The following is a 19553-nucleotide window of genomic DNA, read 5'->3' on the forward strand; positions in this document are numbered from 1 at the left end:
GCTTAGTATTACGAATTCAAACTGCTTACCTTCCATAGATATAAAGAGAGTGGAGCTATCCCGTGATTTTACCTTTATCTGGTTACAGTGTGGGCTAGATATCTGGCTCAAAAGAGGCACATTCCAGTGATGGTTTTCTTACTAATATCTGTAGAGTTTGGACTCACAATATGTTTTGATTGTGTTTTATTCACAATACGGAGGACGCCCGAGTTTTTTTATCTGATCGTCATTTTGTTCAAGTAAGTTGTCATATATTTGGATTAACAATTATTATGGCATTACCGTTTTCGTGTTTACTGATCTGATTGTTTCGCCATCTTTACATGTTTTGATTATTATAAGTCTACAGTATATTACTTCCAATATAATATCTGCATTGTTTACTTTTATACAAGAAGGGTCTGTTTGGAAATTGGAACATGGGGTTGAGTTGAACGCCAATGGTGTTAACTACTTCATCTAATTAATTCCATGTACAATTTACTGGGAATCTTAAGTAACAGACAATACAAGCTCCCAGACACCATTGTGTTTTAATTTTTTTAATAAGCATCAAGTTTACACTGCTACCGGACCTGATACATCACGTGCTCTCCATGCCCCACCACCATGCATCTGGTATTCTAGATTTCTTGTACATGTGTCCTTTGTGAACGCCATCCAAATGAGAGAATCCAAAGTCAATATGACATCGAACAGAGCAATCTTCACAGGACAACGACTTGGTTATCTATATTTTCCAGAACAGCTGATCTAGTATTCTAGTCTTGTTTTTCAGTGTTTGTGACTTTTGCCAAAGGATAAAGATCGACCGGTCTATGATCAAACTTCCAAAGCTCGAATTTATACGCAAATAATTTGTATTTGAAAATTTAACAATGGTATCCCACTGAGTAGAATTTGGAGCCTACCCACAAAGACTGCAATCTCTTTTTTTAAACGATGAACAAAACAAAAAGGTCCATATTAATTATTAAAGTTCTTATTCCTTCTCTTCTGTTTTTTGTTCCTGCTTGTGAATACATAAATACATAAATAAGTTTCAAATCCGTAATTCTTCATAGATTACTAATGATTAGTTGGCAAATTATAGACTCAGTATAGCCAAAACCATCCGCATATCCCATCTCCTTTAGAAGGTTAAGTTCTATATTCTTGTTCCTCTTTTTCCAATTTATGTGCAATACATTTTTACAACAATGTCGAGGTCCGGGCAATATGAACGTTTCAATGCCGGTGTGTATGGGTAATTGGGTATTTGGACACAAACAAACCCCAATGCAAAGTCTATGGTATTGAACTTTGCACCCACTTAAAGCCTAAGATCACTGCACATGAAACAATATATTCTGAAATATAGGCCAAGTTTAACTTAAAAAAAAGAAATATAGGCCAAATATTGGTGAAGAAATGTCCTCAGAAGTGAAAGATCAACCATGATGGCGCAAGGGGTCAAGGTTTTCATTGAGGATGACAAGCAGCATTCGACATTTCATCTCAATTTCCATTTCATGAAAAGATACTTAAACAACAATTATCACTTATCGGTGCTACTTCTCATCAAAACTATCAAAGAGAAATAAATTCACAACTTTGCTATGCACTTATGCCTAACCAACTGATATTGGAATTTTGAACTGTGTCTATGTTACTATGTTGAACTGGTGTAATTAAACAGATGTACAAGCTAGAAGCCACTACAGTATTTTGAAGGGACTTCCTCAGCCCAGCCCATTGTGTAATCAAATATGCATTTCAAGCCCATGAGGTATTTTCTTATAAGCACAAAATTACAATCCCTTCGGCCTGAAAGGAAAATAGTCCAAGCAGAGAAGCCCAAACAAGCCCCTTAGCACAAGAGACGACATATTTAGCTCACTAGTTCAAACACAAGTCATCCTGCAATGTTACCTCGACAGTTCGAAGTTCAAACTATGTCTATGTATGCAACAATGTTTACGTTACTCTATCGTCTTTCAACTGAGAATAGGGGGACTTCGTTAAAAAATGCATGTTCTCTAGGAAGCTAGCCTCATGAGTCATGCTTATAGTATCCTTGCTCTTGTATTAGACACTATAATAGCCATGGATCTCGAGAAACTTACATCCCTGCAAGCTCCTTCAAGGCCATATTAATGAAAAACCAAACAACAAAACATTGGTTTCTATAGTAAGCATAAGCAAATCAGTTCCCAAAGAAGTATGTCAGAATAGCCAAAACTCCAATCACAACAATAATATTCAAGAAGTAGTTTGACTGAAGAGGCTTATCTGGGCTGCCTCCAAATCCTTCATACTCAGCTCTGATCTTCTTCTTCATTTCATTCGACAGCTCTTTCTGCAGTTCAAATATCATTGATTATTTATTCCTTACTCCATTTTGGCTTCAAAGTTTTACATGAAATTCAGGTGGAAATAGCTTCATCTTGAGTAATTAATGACACGGAACAACAACAAAAACTATTCCAGTTTCTTATGCCTGCAAGCAACAATGGAAAGTAAAAGAAAAAGTTTATTATGCACTTGTAGATTCCTTTTTGGGATTCTCCTAGATCTCATAAGCCAATTCTTTTTTACCATTTTTTTTTTCAGATTTACTCCAGGAATTGTAATAATTCCATTTATTTTTTTGGTAAGAGGAATGTAATGCTTAGTTTGACAAGTTCCTAACCTTCCCAGATGAGTACTTGGCTGCTACAAATTTCTCTGGCACGCCAGCTGTGAAATTATCATCTATTGAAAAACCCTGATAGCATAGTACCAAAAACAAACATATTGGTTGAGCTCACCTAATAAAAATGGAGCTGATTTTAAAGAGGAAGCACAAATATAGTACTTGGACTGGATATAAAACAACTCCATTACAGTGGTATATAGTTATAGCGCTCTAGCTTGGTTAAATCATTATACTTATCCTTGAACTGGCCGTAAAACTTGTTGTCAAGTTAAACGTGTTTAAATTAGACTTGCAATGTCCATGACTACACAAGTGAAAGACGTTAAAAAAAAGTTAACTTTGACTCTTAGTTACCAGCAGTGAAGAATTTTAGAACGGTCACAGATGAATATAAACACATACAGAGTGAAATAATCATAATTATCAACATCTTATCCGTAAGTCATCTGCAATATATACACAGCTAAGCAACAAAATGATTTTTTGTTGCACAACTAGAAGATGTGGGGAAATATTTAAATATATATATGTACAAACCTCAGGAGGGTCAAATTTGGCACCAAGATTGCTCAGTTTTGCATGGGCCTCAGCATAGTCGTTAAAGAATGTTGCCTTGTCTTCTGCATATTTCTCGGCATATACCTGCAGTTAAGTTGAGAACGATGGGTTGATCTGTCTCAGGTTATTCCAGTGGAACAGGCAAATTAGAACCTTATTCTCTTCACCTTGAATGATGGATCTTCAAATAGGGCAGCATCAGTTGGCAAAACCAACAAATCTTCATCTCTTTTCTCTTTAATATCCTGGAAAGATCAATCATCAGTTAGCAACCGAAAATAATAGTTTGTGTAATATGTTATGGCGTGGGGACTGGGGGCACTGCACATACTTTGAAATAGGAATTATCAAATTGCAACCATTGGACGGTCCATGACTGCCCTCCAGGAGCTCCTGGTCCTTCTTTCTGTAACATGATGGGGACATGTTAATGCAATAATTGTTGAGCTATTATCAATCTGTGTACCATGCAGAAATTTAAAGACGATCCTTTGCGGAAGTCTGTAACTAGTGTAGTGTACTAGGAAAAGGTCTGTAACTAGTATAATTTACCATAGAGCTGTCAACAAACAATGAGAGTCTAAACACGGTATAAGTGTTAGTCGTGCACAACAGATAGTGGACATAGATGGAACTAGGGGGAGGTCGCACCCCCAAAGATTTATAAAAGTCACATAATGTGATAGTAATTTGCTAGAAAAATGGCTAGAAAATAAGAATTTGCACCCCCCCCCCCCAAATGTTTTACAGAAGCTCCACTACCGCACCCCCTAGTTCAATTACTACATTGCATACACTCTTGCAACCCCAGACATTGAATCCTGGTTCCGTCCCTGATAGTGGAAGTGATACAAGGTAGAAAAGGTGTGAGATCTTTGTTGCTTTTGGTGTACAAGTAAGACAACAAAGTAGCGGGAAAACATACCAGGTCATACCAAGACCTTAAGATGAGAATACTCAACTAGCTGTGGAGTTATACCTAGACCTGTGCAAACTAAATCTCCATAAACATGCTCAAGAACCAAGTCACCCCATTGTTCAGGGAGCGCCAGCAGTTTTACATAAGAAAGCTTTTAAAGTATCAAAGTACTTTGTCTTCAGCTATAATCTGTTATTCAGACCGTGCAAACTTACTCATGAAGATACCTATGCTAATCATATGTGCGGTTTGAACTAGGTACCGCTAAGCTTTATTTGGAGTTCACAGGTCATCAGTCTAAGAATCAAAGTAATACACTGTTACAAATTTAGGAAGGATGATCTGATGACAACACACCGTGTACTTTGTTTCTGGCTTGCCCCAACCACTACGCTCTGGCCTAGACCTTCCCAATGTGTGTGCACCAGATAAAGCAACTATTTCCTACGAGTCAAACAGCAAACTTTCAGATCCATGAAGTGGGTAAGAGAGTGAGAATATATAAGTATCATGATGAGTATAACCTTGTCACTGAAACCCATCCTATAGAAGACATCACGTAGATGTCCAGCTGGTGAAGGAGGCCCCGCATCTAAAACAAAACGAAGCTCCACATGTCAGTGTCAATAAATAGGAGATAAAGTATTAATATGGAATAGTGATTAATCCAAATGAAGTATCCAAAAAAAAAAAACTATTGTTTATGATCAAAATAACCAACTGTTGGCAATTTGGAAGGTAGGAAGTTTCTATGATCAAATAAATTAGCAAATTCTTATAATAGGATTCAAGATAAGGATTGTCATGTCTGTAACGAACCCTTATCAAATCAAAGTAGGTTCTTCTCTACTTGAGAAGCCGATTGGGCAGAATACAATACTTGCTACAGGTAGTACATCTCGAGTATATGATTAAGTAAATAAAAAAGTCAGGATATAGATTATGATCCTGGGGCTTCTCCACTCATTGTCAATTGGTCCTGAGTACGTTAGCTCCGAAGTCCAAAGTTCAAGAGCTTTTACTGAAACTGATGGACAACAGAAACTTGTATACTTAAAGAGAAACTTCAGAAACAGGAACCTTCTAATATCACCATCTAACAAATATATATTCCCCAAATAGGGACAACAAATAACCTGGAAGCCTCCCTTCTTCTGGGCACTGATCAGGTTCAGAAGCATCCACTCTTCCATACTTCATGGGAATTTTGGGGCCTCCAGCCTCCTGAGAGTTATCAATGAGTTGTTTTAATTAGCAAAGTTGCCAAGCTATTAGCTGTATAGAACTACTTTTGTTGATTCCAATAGTATAAAGTATACATTACTTTCAACATAAATCACGCTCTTTAATCAAAAGCATAAGCAAAATAAAGGAATTTATTCTTGTTTAGGAAAGACCTCCACAGCCGTAGCGCTGGCCAACTGAAATAAGTCTGCATAAGTGACACCTGAATATTTTTCCTTGATAGGTTGAAGAAGCTTCAATGCATTTACAAGACCTGTGACAGGAGCTGAGTAAGCCACATAATCACCAAAGACAAGGCTAAGGCTTTGCGTAGATAAGAACAGTTACCAGCATTAGCTGCATGTTTCAATTCTATTTCAAATCTCAAACTTCCATTGGCTCCACCTCGTCTTGGCCACTCTTCAATAGTTTTATCATAGGTACCAGCATCATGCCATCCCAAGCGAACCTATTAACAACACAGACTCGTAATCAACTAAAGCAAACTCTTCACTTTACCTATTGATGTATTGATATGTGTAGTCTATACAATATAAATCTGTGTAAATATACATGAAAAATAGCTATAAGCCTATAATCTTCTATACTACCTTCTCAAGTGCAATGGCATTATGCTAACATTTAAACATAGAGATATAAGAAGATGTTACTTCTAAGGGCTATCGTAAAGATCCCAATATGCGTTGAGCAATCTTTCCCAATATGCACTGAGCAATTTTTCAAGATAGTAGACACTTGCAAATAGATGTCTTTTTAGATCCAAATAGAAAAAAGAAAACACAAAGACAAACATAACTTCCTTTTTAGAACCACAAAACATTTCCAAAAATCAATTTGGAGGTAAATATCAACAACTGTAGGTACATTGTAGAATTTATAGAAATTTCATCCATTGGAACTCGAAGATGAAACCATATACAAGTTTGAAGGATCATACCTCTATCTACGTGTACTCTTTTTATGGTTATCTATTTACATTAAATAAGACTATGGAAGGAAGAAGAATACACACATCAACACTCTTTGGTGCACAATCTGAACAACATTGACAAACAATTTTAAGTGTACACTATCCAAAATAAACAGAACCGCCTTACGGGAGAGATTCTACAACCACAACCAAGTGTTCATATTAACGACTGGACTAGATTTCGATATGCAGATTTATTTGATAGACATTCAACATTCCAATCTCCACTTAGTAAAAATTCCAGGTATCGCAATTAAATGCAATGCAGTATACAAAAAAATTATCTACCGAATTTAAACATTAAATCTATAAATTTTGTATACCACCAAAAACAGGTGAAGACCTTCCATCTTATAAGCAGTTTCTTGACAATCCCAAATGCAAACATGCCGTATAACTAACTAAAATTGCTAAAGTGACTATTCAATAATCAATATTATACTATATGCAATACATATTCCAATCTACTTGATCAAAAAATTAAAACAAAGAAAAGAAACAAGTAAAGAGTTGAAAATACCATGATGGGGTGTGAGAAAGTTGACTTGAGAAGCTCCTTGATATCTTCTCTGGCACTTTTCAACTGATCAGGATTCGACGTCGGGACACTCACAACAGCTCCACCACCACCAACTGAATGAGTCAGTGATCTTCTTCTCTGAAGCTTCTGCAGAAAACAGTCAGTACATGAAAACATAGACACAAAGACAAGTGGAAATGAGAAAGGTAAGATTGTAATATATATAACCAACCTGGGGTGGTACGAGAGATAAAGAAGAAGAAGAAAGAGCGGAGACATTTGAGAGAAGAGAAAGTGATGAAACGGGAACGAGAGAGTGAAGGTTTTGGTGCAATGCATGTTAAGGTGGAAGAAGAAGTGAAGCTAGACATCTTGGGTGATGTGGTCGACAAGCACAGCAACTGCTCTGCCATTCGTTTTCTCTTTTTTTTTTTTTTTTTTTGTGATTTTGTTGACTAAGAGAATATATGAAAAGTGACTTCATTGGGCCACGTCGATATAATTATAGATTTTGGCTAATCTATAATTCATTTATAATGTAACAGTTGACAAAAAATTGACAATTTTCGTCCCCAAGGTGCTGTCAAAACACCGTTTTTATTTTAATAATTGTCAAATCCGAAACCAAATTAGTTAGAAATATATAAATGACTCGCAGGGACAAATTTTTCATCCAAACATTTTTTTTTTTTTAATAAAAAATTAAAACTTTTCTATTTTGCATGTGGAGCCCAAGATATTATACCGGACAAGTTTTGCCGTCCAGAACTTTTTCAATTTTTTTTAATAAAAAATTAAAATTAATAAATTAAAACAGCTATATTTTTTTTGAGCCCAAGATGTTGGACGGGATAGCTATTCCCAATTTCCCATCCAAAATAGAAACCCCAAATTCGTCGAAAATTCATTAGTACTTGATACGGAAATATCAATTTTGATTGATGAAAAAAAACTGATGTGTCACAATTTTTTTTAACAACGCATTGATGATGCTCTAAACAAGTCATGAACTAAAAAAGTCATTTTAAACGTTCAGTGGCAATGGAGTTCAGCCCATTACAAAAATAAAAATGAGTGAAACATATCCGGCACAACACAAACTTGGACCGGCGACAAAAATTTTAGTTGGGGCCTTAAATCTTCGAGACGTATAAACTGGAACTTGGGGATACTTTTAATCTTTAATTTATGGACATTATCAATCCAGTTTATGCTTGTCTGCTTTCTGCTACTCAAGTTCTTAGAAATCACTTGTTCCAACACTCCAACATCTACTAGAATTATATATAAGTATCACATTCCGATACAACTTGTCAAACAAAGGTCTTAACATTATCAACGTTGTAGTTTGAAATCAGCTCGTGTACTCCAGTTATACAAGTGACACTACTAATAGTTACAGCAATAATGTAAAGCATGTTCTATTGCACCTACTAGTCTTACTACGATTGAAAGATTCAATTGTGTCCTAGTTTGATTAGCTAGATACATGCATTATTAGTTCCTACAACAATATTCATGGAGATTGGCTGATTCTGTTTGGCTCATGGTGGTCACTTCTGTTTTTGCCACCATCATTGTTTTGCCACCGTCATTGCAACTAGATTCTAGGGACTCCAAAAGATGAGGCCGAAGTTTCCTTAAATCTGATAATTGAACTGGCTTCAATAGAAACTCTTTTGCTCCTCCTTCCAAACACCTACGGTTAATTAAAATCAACAAAACATAATAAAAATCAGTACACGAAGTAAGTGTAAACCCATGTCTTTTCAAGCCCAAATTAATATATAGTGCCCAATCCTTATTTATCTCTACAGCCCAACTCAATCTGTACACAGTACACCCCGCCCAACTCTGATGTGGGAAATCCAAGTAAGGCCTTGGCTCCAGCAGGCATCCATAGCAATATCACATAAATTAAACTGTGTGTGCGCACGCTCTATGACGATCTCTCTTGGCTCCAATCAGAAATTTTCAACAATTTCCAGAATACCAATGTGGAGCCTCTAGTATGTTTCGTACTGGAACTATAAAAAAAAAACTAAAATTGTGTGCAATTTCGTAAACTTTGTGAAATTTTTGTTCAACAATGTTATCTCGCAGAGTCAGACGTCCCACTCCCCAGCAATCAGCATTCAGCAACATTTGTTAACCTTAGCACAAGCTACGTCGATCGACTTAATGGGATGAAACATCAGCTAAAAAATCTTTTTGACACAAGATCAACGGAAATGACCATTGTGAAAGAAAAATTTCAAAAAATATATGTATATTTTCATGTAACCAAAAGAAATACTATTTCATCTATAAAAAAAAAAAAAAAAAAAATACTATTTCACGCGGGCGCACATGCAAATGCAAATGAAAATGAAAATGAAAATGAATCCACCATCCAATTAAAGCACAAAAATTGACCCAACAAGTATAAGACTATAAGATGTCGATGTCGTTCTTTCTGGTCGATATGATGTCATTATCTGCTTCCGTGACAGTTCAAAAGAATGTACGAAGGATACTCAATCAGATCAATCTGATCAAGAAGTTTTACTCCACCAAAGTTGAAAACTGTGGGAGTGTGACTAAAATGTTTGGTAAGCGTTAAAGCAACAACAATACCCAGGCCGGCTCAACCCAAATTGAGGTCTTAGACGAAAATCAGATGTGAGGCTTTTGTCAAGCCAAAAAAATGATGTGATAGGCTCTTTTCTCTAGCCTTTCGGCTCTAGGATTAATTGAAAAAAAATATCAATCAGCAGCATATTCGTAACAAAAAACAAGGGGTGAACTAGTGTTACCCCTATTAGATGAGCCAATAAGGATTTCCCCCCACTAGATGGAAAATTAAGGTCTCTTCCCTAAATACACACAAAAAAATTCGGTCAATCCACTTTGACCTAATTTCCCATCTAGTAGGGAGAAATCCTAATTGACTCATCTAGTTAACCCAAAAAACAAAAACTAAAATGACCACCACTAAAATTGAAACACAATAAGAGATTGAAAATGAATATAACACTATTTTCATTTTGTTTATGAATAAAAATATAGACTATATAGCAGTATGTAGAAGATAGAAGGACAGAGAGTATCTTTACTATTTACTCTCATTTATTTCATTTCTTTTTTCAAGCAAAAAAATTGATTCAATAAGGATAATCTCACAAAAAATTAAAGTGGTGTTGTTTTAGATGCCATTGGATTTGTTTTAAATGTTTAGATGCCACACATTGTGATGAACTACTGAATATTTTACTTAATTAACTCTCCCCAACTTTTTCTCCTAAATTTAGTGCGACATATAACATTTCCCAATTTTTCCTCCTAAATTAATGGCAGCACATATTTTGTACATTTTTTATTGGGTTGATTGACGTACTGTTTTCTCCTTTTTCTTATTTTCACACAACAATAGCTGAAGGAATTTCTTAACAAGCATAAAGGTGTTTCTGGCTTTTTGAGGCCTTTTCAAAAGAGAGGCCTTAGGGGGCTGCCTAACTCGCCTAAGGACGAGCCGGCACTGTAGGCCCATGGAACTATAGGATACCAACCCCGTTTGCTGGGCTGGACATGTGGTATGCACCCTTGAATCCTTGCTACCAGGTTTGTTAGAGTCAATTTATGAGCATGTAAAGTTCAACACTATAATTCTCTGGATTAACTGACAAAGAATCCTCAGTTCAAGAATACTGAAAATTAATCAAGTTTAGAATTTGACTTACATGTTCATTCTTGACGGTACATTTTCCGATGACATGACCACGACTGGCACATCTTTCCAGGATGATTTCTGTTGGAACGAGGAAGACATGTTAATATACTGATACATAGTAGAAGCAACAAACATAGTTTAAAAAAATTAAAATCGATCTAGACTTCAACTGTAATGCTAGTTTCGAATTTCCAAACATCCAAATGCCATCACAAAAATATTTACTTCACATTTATTTGAAAAAATTAAGTAAAATCCCAAAGAAAAATATGATAGTTAGTTAGAAAAAATATGATTGCTTGTTAACCTTGACTCGTTGCAGCAAATCATAACCAGTCATTCCAGGCATAGAGTAATCCGTCATGATCAGGTTGACCTTCGTCTCCTGCAACTGATTATCGAATAAAATTAGGTTCTCATAATGTGTCCAAGTTGATCGAAGGTTACAAGTCATGGACCATATAAACAGTGAGGCTTAGAGCTAAAGGCTAAGTTTAGCTTAGTTCTTGTATGTCCTAGACTTAAATCTAAAATTTTAACCTTTATGTTCGTACATAAGCTTATTCTATTCTTCTTCTTTTTCCTGTAGTTTTGTTGTTCTTATGCATCGAACAAGATTTTGAGTTGGACGATCAGGTGTCTTGCTCCCAATTTATATATATCCAAAATTTCTGAACTTTTTCTCTATATTGCCATCCTGTTTCCATATTGTAAGAACGATAGAGGACGGTTTGCCTGTCATCGTGAAAAGCCTGCGGATATTACGAGTTTGGCAAACATCATAGTGCATTGTCTTCTTGGTGTTTAAATTGAATTTGTTTGAAATTTATGTTTTGATTTAATTTGAACAAAAAACCTGAATAATCGAAATTAGTAAATAAAACCGAATTACATTTTACCTCCTAGTAAGAAATTGCATAAGTTTTTATCTTCCAAAAGTACGTACATATTAAACACAATCCTCATTCAGGAATATATAACAAATTAAACGAAAACAACGACATTTAGAATAATGAGTCACTTAGGTGACATTGTTTTCTTCATCACCTGTGGCTTTGGCATTAGTGAGGAAGTAGATGAACAGCACTTAAGGTTGTCAAGCAATCCCAGATACTCCAAAGCCTTATCAGCAGAATCCACGCAAGTTACTGCAAGGACACACTTAAATCAAACTATCAAAGAAAGATGAACACTAAAAAAACCAAGCTGAACTCTTAGGATATCAGACAATACCATATTACCATGGTAAGATGAAACTGTGAGGAGCTTTTCTAAAAGCTTTCTATCAGTAACACTATCATCAACGGCTAAAACATGGAAGTTTTGTTGGTATTTGGTGCCTTCATGGTCTGCTTCAAAACCCATCGCTCAAAATACAAAATCCTCTCTGACAAAATAATTAATTGGTCATCAGGTCGATCAGATAGGTTGTCCGTTGTTATGTGGTTGGATGTAAGGCTATTTATAGGTAAGATAGAAGAAGAGAAATGAATATTGGGTTAAGTTTGGGTTATAGTGGGGTATAAATGCACGTAAAAACTTGAGTAGGTAAGAAGCATTGGTGCATTTGATGTTATGTGTGTTCATTCGTAATCTTCTTTAGATTCTCTAGATTGTGTCATTACAACGACTGATAATCTCTTTCCACAGAATTGGGGTCCCATTTCTTCACACACATGATGCATCTTTCGTTCTTTCATATCATTCTAAATCTAGCTTTGTTTTCTTTTTCTTTTTGGATAGATCACAAAACCGAAATCAAAGATCTTTGCGCCCATTTGGGTGAATCCGTGAATGACACTAATAAAGTATCTAAGAAATTACGAATCTTTTTCCCTTTGTGATGTGCATGGATTAAGGTTCTAATCTACGAGAAGGGCATAGGGAAAAAAAAACTTTGGTTAGATAATCTGGTTGACATGCATGATTTACCAATGCGGATATACATATGAAAAACAATAAATAATAAAAAGTTAAAAATGGGGATATATAAATATATAATGTAAGGTTTACAAATGATTAGGCATATAAAAAATAGGACTTACTAGTTGTGTCATTGTGTGCTCCCATACGAGATTTTTTTTTGCTAAAGCTCCCATACGAGATGAATCTGCAGAATAATGTTAATACATGCACAATAATGTTGATACGATGGTCTCGAGATCATTCTGGCAAAAAAACAACAACACCTAATTCATATTGTTAATCATATATAATCCAGCATTTGAGCCTTTGATGGTTCATTATCGAACCGTACGTGTTGGACGCCTTAATCAAAGAACAACTCTGCTAGCGACTGATAGATACTTTGAATGGTCGACTAACTTGTTTAAAAGTTATAAGTTATGAAAAAGATATGTAGTTCACAGTTTGACACGAATCTCAAACCCCGATAATGACCTTTACACAAGCTTTAATTTTGCAAACCATGAAATCATCTCTGATAAGTTGGACCACGCGCGTTAACATTTAATTTTTCATGGAACTTAGCGTGGGAAAAAGTAAAAGTAATCTGTATATATAGTTAGTTGTACTATGCAACATACATTTAACTTCACATTTCGCACCACCCTGAACAGCTGGTCACAACTATACATGAGCCAAAAACTAGAAAATTTGTTCAAAAGCCTGTCGTGTTTTAATGAATTATATATATATATATAATTATATATGTTCATATTTAAGTGGATTGAGTTGGACTCTATGGCTGCTGTGAAGGCTTTTCAAGTGGATCATGCTCATTAGAAGGTGAGAGCATTGTGAAACAAAGTTAAAAATAAAATGCAATGGCTTATGATCACCTCAAATTAGAGAGAGTCAAACTTTGGGGCTGATGCTTGTGTAGCGCAAGACAGAGAGTTCTTCCGGGCAATGGAATAAAGGAATAGTGGCCCTCAACGCCACAAAAAGAATTGAACATCACGAACTAATTAACTAATTAGTATAGATTTATCCCATGATGTCTTTCGACTGGTGTATGCTCTTCGCACGTACATTTGTAGCATCTATCTATAAATTTCTTTTTATTTTGTAATTCTATTCTTTTGGCAATACAATTATCTTTAAGCAAAAAAAAAAAACACGTGAATAAAATATTTATAAAAAACAAATCGCATGAGTTTTTGTGTATAGACTGATTAAGATGATCTAGATGTTAATCAGAAATGGGCGTGAAGCTGTAGGCTGCACCTCTTTTTTCAGCTGATTTTGAGGATTACTCTTGACAAGCCTTGGGGACCAAGGACCTACAAAGATTAATGCCATTAACAGCCCCTACAAATAAAATCTTCTGTAGATTATCTTGCTTGTATTCTCTATTTTGGTAAACGGTCCCGATTCTGCCACGCCAAAGTGGTCTCTACAACTAAAAAAATCCTTCAGAAGGGAGCTTAATTTTTTTTAGACTAGAATCCATCGCCTGCACAATTGATTGTTTAGACCCCACGTTTTGTCTTCCCCGTGGAATCATAGTACTTGCCAGGGTAAAATCTTTATTGCACGTGTCACTCCAGTCACTCATGACAACTTTTTCTCTGTGATTGCGTTTTCATATTGGTTTTTCATCTTTTTAACAGTTACCATGCCTAGCTCCATTTACCCTTTCAGATCCTTAGAGTGCACATGCAATCTTTATGCTTTGCATTTGAAATGATTTTGTCTTCGTTGAGTGCCCTTTTGCTCAATGTTTCCATTTGATCTGGCTGGTGATTATAGACATATTAGCCTTATTTGGTGCAGCACCTTCCGCCAAAATAGTGATGTTACAACTTACAATTGTTACATAGATCAAACCGTAATGCAAAATATCAAAATTTGGATCACCTAAACTGCATTTTATGTCACCTGGTATTTCATATTTAGAGTCACTGTTTTACTACCAAAGGAAACATGAACAATTAGAATACTTGAGTAGAGATTAATTAAGATCTCTGCAAATTTCTGAGTAAATCAATCGAGCACTTGAAAATCCGAATACTACCTACTACATGTTTACATAAACTTTCACATACTTTCAACACTACTTCATTCCATTTGTGTTTCGACACATTTAGTTTTTTGGCAACTAGATGCGGTTCAGTTGTTTAAGAGAATATTGAAAGTGTTAGACAACAATGTGATAACTGTTAGAAAAATGAATTTGCACAAATTCATTAAAATATGAATGAGTAGTTTGTCTCCCAAGTTATCTCACTTGAGATGAAATGAGTTTTTCTTGAAACAGTACGTAAAATGAGAAAAACTTTTTCAAAATGATGCATTTGTTCGAAACAGTGCATTATGCCGAAAAGGTGCGACCTTTCGAAATATGCATTGGTTCGAAACAATGCATCATGCCGAAAAAGTGTGACCTTTCGAAATAGGCACTAGTTCGAAACAGTGTTTTATGTCGAAATGATGTGTCTTTTCGAAACATGTGACTTTTCAAAGAGTTGCTTACTTTTTCCCAAGAGTCACCGTGTTTGTTTCAAGAGGCACCACTCACTTATAAATAATGGATGAATTTAGAGAGAAAGACACACCAGATCACACAGAGTTCTGATCTTTCTCTTCTCCCTCTGTTCTTAGTCAAATACTATGTTGTGTTCACTGATTCTATAGAATTGAAGTACTAGCTTTCTATAGAAGAAAATCCGTTCTATCTTGGGCGACAATTTTCCATCAACCTTTAAGCACCGTGAGGGGGAAAATCTGTCTTAAGGACATAATGTATCGATCTACATGCACTAGGCTCGGATTTAATTAAGAAGTACAAGACACTTACAAGACAAAAGGTTTGTATAATTTGGTAATTGGTAAAGAGTAAGTACAATTAAGTTGTATATTCCTAACAACTTAAGACATATTTCTTTTTCTTCTTCTTTTTTACCGAATAGAATTTGTTTATGTTTTCTTCTCTTTTTTGGTTTAAGGGAATAACAAAGTGTAGTTGTATTTCAGAATATGGCAACACCACCGCCACTCCTGTTGTTGTTACCGTTCCTACTACTGTTTTCCATTCTGTTCCTCATGGGGAGAAGCCTGAAAAGTTCAATGGAACTGATTTCAAGCGCTGGCAACATAAGATGCTCTTCTATCTAACCACCCTGAACTTGGCAAGGTTTCTATGGGATAAGGCTCCTGATGTAATCCCTGATGAAACCGACAAGGAGAAGGTTTTGGCCAAGGATGCTTGGTTTCATGCTGATTTCTTGTGTAGAAATTATGTCCTTAGTGGGTTGGCTGACTCATTATACAATGTGTATAGTGTGTTCAAAACTGCTAAGGAACTTTGGGATTCGTTGAACAAGAAATACAAGAGTGAAGATGCTGGCATGAAGAAATTCATAGTTGGTAGATTTCTTGATTTCAAAATGACGGATAATAAGATCATAAGCCAAGTCCAAGAACTTCAAGTAATCCTCCATGATGTCATTGCTGAAGGAATGACCCTAGGAGAATCTTTCCAAGTGGCTGCTATGATTGAGAAATTACCACCATCTTGGAAGGATTTTAAGAACTATCTCAAGCATAAATGCAAAGATAACCATCTATGGATAGAGGAAGATAACCGCCTATCTGAGAAGAAGGGCAAGGATCCCATGGTGGCAAAGGCCAATGTTGTGGAAGGATCAAGTGTTAAGGGAAATAGGAAGCACCAAGACAAAACTCAAATCGAATAGAGTAGTACGCCTACTAAGTTCAAGGGCAAGTGCTACAACTGTGGGAAGGCTGGACATAAGGCAAGTGAATGTCGCAAGCCAAAGAAGTACAATAAGCAAAAGACTGAAGCAAATGTGACAATGGACACGCTTTCTGATAATGTTAATGACATGAACCTATCTGTTGTGGTTTCTGAATGTCTCATGATTGAAAATGAAAGGAAATGGTGGGTGGATACTGGTACTACTCGCCACATATACTCCAACAAGTCGATGTTCACTACTTATTATGCTGTGGAAAAAGAAGAACAACTCTTTATAAGAAACTCTTATGCGTCCAAGGTTGAAGGCAAAGGAAAGGTGGTGATGAGGTTGACTTATGGGAATGAACTAACTCTGAATGAGGTGCTCTATGTGCCTGACATTCGCAAGAACTTGGTTTCGTGGGTCGTTGCTGAGCAAGAATGGCTTTAAGTTAATCTTTGTTTCTGATAAATTTGTACTAACTAAGAATGATGTATTCGTGGAAAAGGGATATCTTCAGGGTGGGCTCTTTAGGATATCTTGTTTTACTATTGTGCCAAAGAGCGCCAATAAAGTTGAATCTTCTATTTACTTGATTGAGTCTTCACATGTATGGCATGGTAGATTAGAACATATTAATTATGATACCTTACGTAGATTAATTAATTTGGACTATATACCAAAGATAAAAATAGACCCACAACTTGTGTAGAATCCAAGTTGACCAGATCATCCTTTCATTCCGCTGAAAGAAGTACTGAACCTCTATACTTAATACATACATATATATATGATATTAAGTACGTATAAACTAGAGGTGGTAAAAAGTATTTCATTACTTTTATTGACGATAGCACTAGATATAGTTATGTTTACTTGTTGAGAAGTAAATATGAGGCAATTGAAGTGTTCAAACACTATAAAAATGAAGTTGAAAATCAACTAAGCAAAAAGATTAAGGCTATAAGGAGTGATAGAGGAGGTGAATATGAATCACCTTTTGAAGGTTTCTCTTCTGAACATGGAATCATTCATCAAAATACGGTTCCTTATTCACCTCAATCAAATGGTATTGCGGAATGCAAAAACTGAACTCTAAAAGAGATGATGAATGTTATGTTGTTAAATTCTGGTTTACCCTAGAATTTGTGAGGGGAAGCTTTGCTTTTTGCCAATTACATTCTCAACAAGATTCCTAACAAGAAGACGCTTAAAACACCATACGAATTGTGGAAAGGTCATCAGACTTCCTACGAATTATTAAAAGTGTGGGGGTGTCTTGCTAAAGTGAAAGTCCCTAAACCTAAGAAGGTGAAGATAGAACCCAAGACTATTGATTGTGTATTCATTGGATATGCAAACAATAGTAGTGTCACGCCCCAAATCCAACACACATCCCGACGATGAGGAGTGAATCTCGAGGCCGACACCATCCCAATTCTAACGAAATTTCGGGGGAGTTTATTTTGTTTAATCGACATTTCGTATACAAAAAACCTGTCAAAACCTGGAAATTCACAAAATTCCACCTTCTAACAACCACATATATATATATAAACCCACTTCATACTTAATAGCAATGTATCCAAAATGTTAAGTGTAACTATTACTCCAATACATCGAGTATTACATCAAAATGAACTGGCTCTCTATATATACAACAAAAAAAAGAGTTATACCCTCTCCTATACAACCAAAAGAGCTAATACTCTCTATAAACAACAAAAGGAACTAATTTCACCCTATACCACAAAATACTTGACCCCTCGCCCCTCGCCAAGAATAAGGAAATCCCAAATCCCCATAACCACCATCACTAGGGTTAGGGAATGCCTCCTCCGCAATTGGTTCGGCTGAAATGTTAATGTAGGATGAGCAAAACAACTATGCCCAGTAGAAACGCACATAACCAATAAATAGTCTACTTATAGAAAACATTTAAAACATGCAGGGTTTCCATAATAATATCCAAATATCGTGACTATATAATACATCACTAACTAGTAGAAATCATTTCAACATGCTTCGTTAATATTCAAAATATAGTTTTCACAATCATCATACAACTATTGTGGCCGCTGCATCCTATTAGAATGGTGAGGGTACGACTGGTACTCAGCCCCAGTCACAGGCATATCTCGGGTTCAAGATTTCCAAATTGAACCATGCACCGTTGTTTTCCTGATTTTTCCGGCAGGGGAGTTGAAATGCCGTTGTTGTGTTCATTACACACAAAATCCCCAAAACGTTTAGGGCTCGGGTGGGCCCCGCGGACCACCCCCATACGGGCCGTCACCTAACTTACGGTGGTCAACCGCTCGACGACCGCAGACCGCCGGATCCTGACACACATCCAGGAGTGGACTAAACTCTCACTCCTCACGTCTAAACCTCATCGAGGTAACATGTAACCTCACACAAGCTAAGCACCATACAACGTGACACGTACAAACCTGGTTATCTAGAAAAGTAGAAAAGGAATTCCCGGACTACATCCCGTGATGCATCCCTTTAAAAATGGCCCACCACCTCGAAAGGTGTACACCACAGTTGGAATCCTAGAGCGAACTGCCGTCTCCGGAAATGCGACAACAGTTCCTTCTTTATAGGAATTCACAATTTCTTTTCTAAATCCCCTCGTGATAAGCATATATATACTCGTATTACCGGTCATTTCCAAATATTATAGATACATATTTAGTTTTTTTTTTAAAATTGTTGGTTCTGTATGTGTGAGTTCCTGGATTTCCAACAATCGAGTAATGCAACCTATGACTCCCAAACGGGCAGTCATAGTAAATGACAACCGATGATTTTCAAACGGCGAATCATCGTAAATAATAACGAACCATCCGTGGAACAATCTAGAACCTCACACATAGTTACAAACAACCGGGTAATCCTTACCCGCATTAAAAATCCATCTCTCTGTCTCCTTACTGAGACAAGAGACGAGAACCCTTTCCAAAACCAGTTTTGCTCTTTTAGCAAAGAAAATAAATCTCCGCTACCCAGCTTTCGCAAAAACCATTTCACATGAAAGTTATTCATATATTTAGTTTATATCGAGTAAATACAATGCAAAACATGAATATCACATATACATGCATGGTTGATACGCAAACTATCTTTCCCAATTTAAAACAATCAAATCATGCATGAAAATAAGCATGCTACATATTGGTATGTAAGTTCCTACCTTAGCAAGCTCCATTCTCCTCAAACCCACTTAACCAAATCGAGCCCGCTTAACCGAATCCACTCTTATTTAACTCTTATAACAGCATAT

The 19553-nt window shown here is 36.2% G+C and overlaps 2 protein-coding genes across 5 annotated transcripts; both read right to left on the bottom strand.

Annotated features, from left to right (window-relative positions):
- Positions 1-1752: 1752 nt before the first annotated feature.
- TAPX (thylakoidal ascorbate peroxidase) lies at positions 1753-7339 on the bottom strand. Of its 3 annotated transcripts, none has more exons than XM_086606151.1 (12): positions 7125-7339; positions 6893-7039; positions 5730-5850; positions 5555-5655; positions 5294-5381; positions 4682-4749; positions 4515-4601; positions 3570-3644; positions 3406-3483; positions 3218-3322; positions 2675-2749; positions 1753-2341 (listed from the first exon to the last, which is right to left on the bottom strand). In XM_086606151.1, exons 2-12 carry the CDS (start codon positions 6893-6895, stop codon positions 2189-2191), a joined length of 954 nt encoding a protein of 317 aa, XP_086462277.1. In that variant the 5' UTR covers positions 6896-7039; positions 7125-7339; the 3' UTR covers positions 1753-2188. The 3 variants fall into 3 exon arrangements, with proteins under 3 accessions (XP_086462277.1, XP_086462278.1, XP_086462279.1); XM_086606152.1 differs by having other exon boundaries at positions 1753-2482; XM_086606153.1 differs by having other exon boundaries at positions 1753-2482; positions 6893-7036; positions 7125-7334.
- An 804-nt stretch (positions 7340-8143) lies between these two features.
- On the bottom strand, positions 8144-12098 carry LOC147501117 (two-component response regulator ARR17-like). Of its 2 annotated transcripts, none has more exons than XM_086606155.1 (5): positions 11843-12098; positions 11649-11749; positions 10909-10986; positions 10612-10679; positions 8144-8591 (listed from the first exon to the last, which is right to left on the bottom strand). In XM_086606155.1, the coding sequence occupies exons 1-5, from the start codon at positions 11964-11966 to the stop codon at positions 8390-8392; spliced, it is 573 nt and encodes a 190-aa protein (XP_086462281.1). In that variant the 5' UTR covers positions 11967-12098; the 3' UTR covers positions 8144-8389. The 2 variants fall into 2 exon arrangements, with proteins under 2 accessions (XP_086462281.1, XP_086462280.1); XM_086606154.1 differs by having other exon boundaries at positions 10909-10992; positions 11843-12097.
- Positions 12099-19553: the final 7455 nt, after the last annotated feature.

The sequence above is a fragment of the Coptis chinensis genome, chromosome 4 (assembly GCF_015680905.1).
Source record: "Coptis chinensis isolate HL-2020 chromosome 4, ASM1568090v1, whole genome shotgun sequence".
Taxonomy (NCBI): domain Eukaryota; kingdom Viridiplantae; phylum Streptophyta; class Magnoliopsida; order Ranunculales; family Ranunculaceae; genus Coptis; species Coptis chinensis.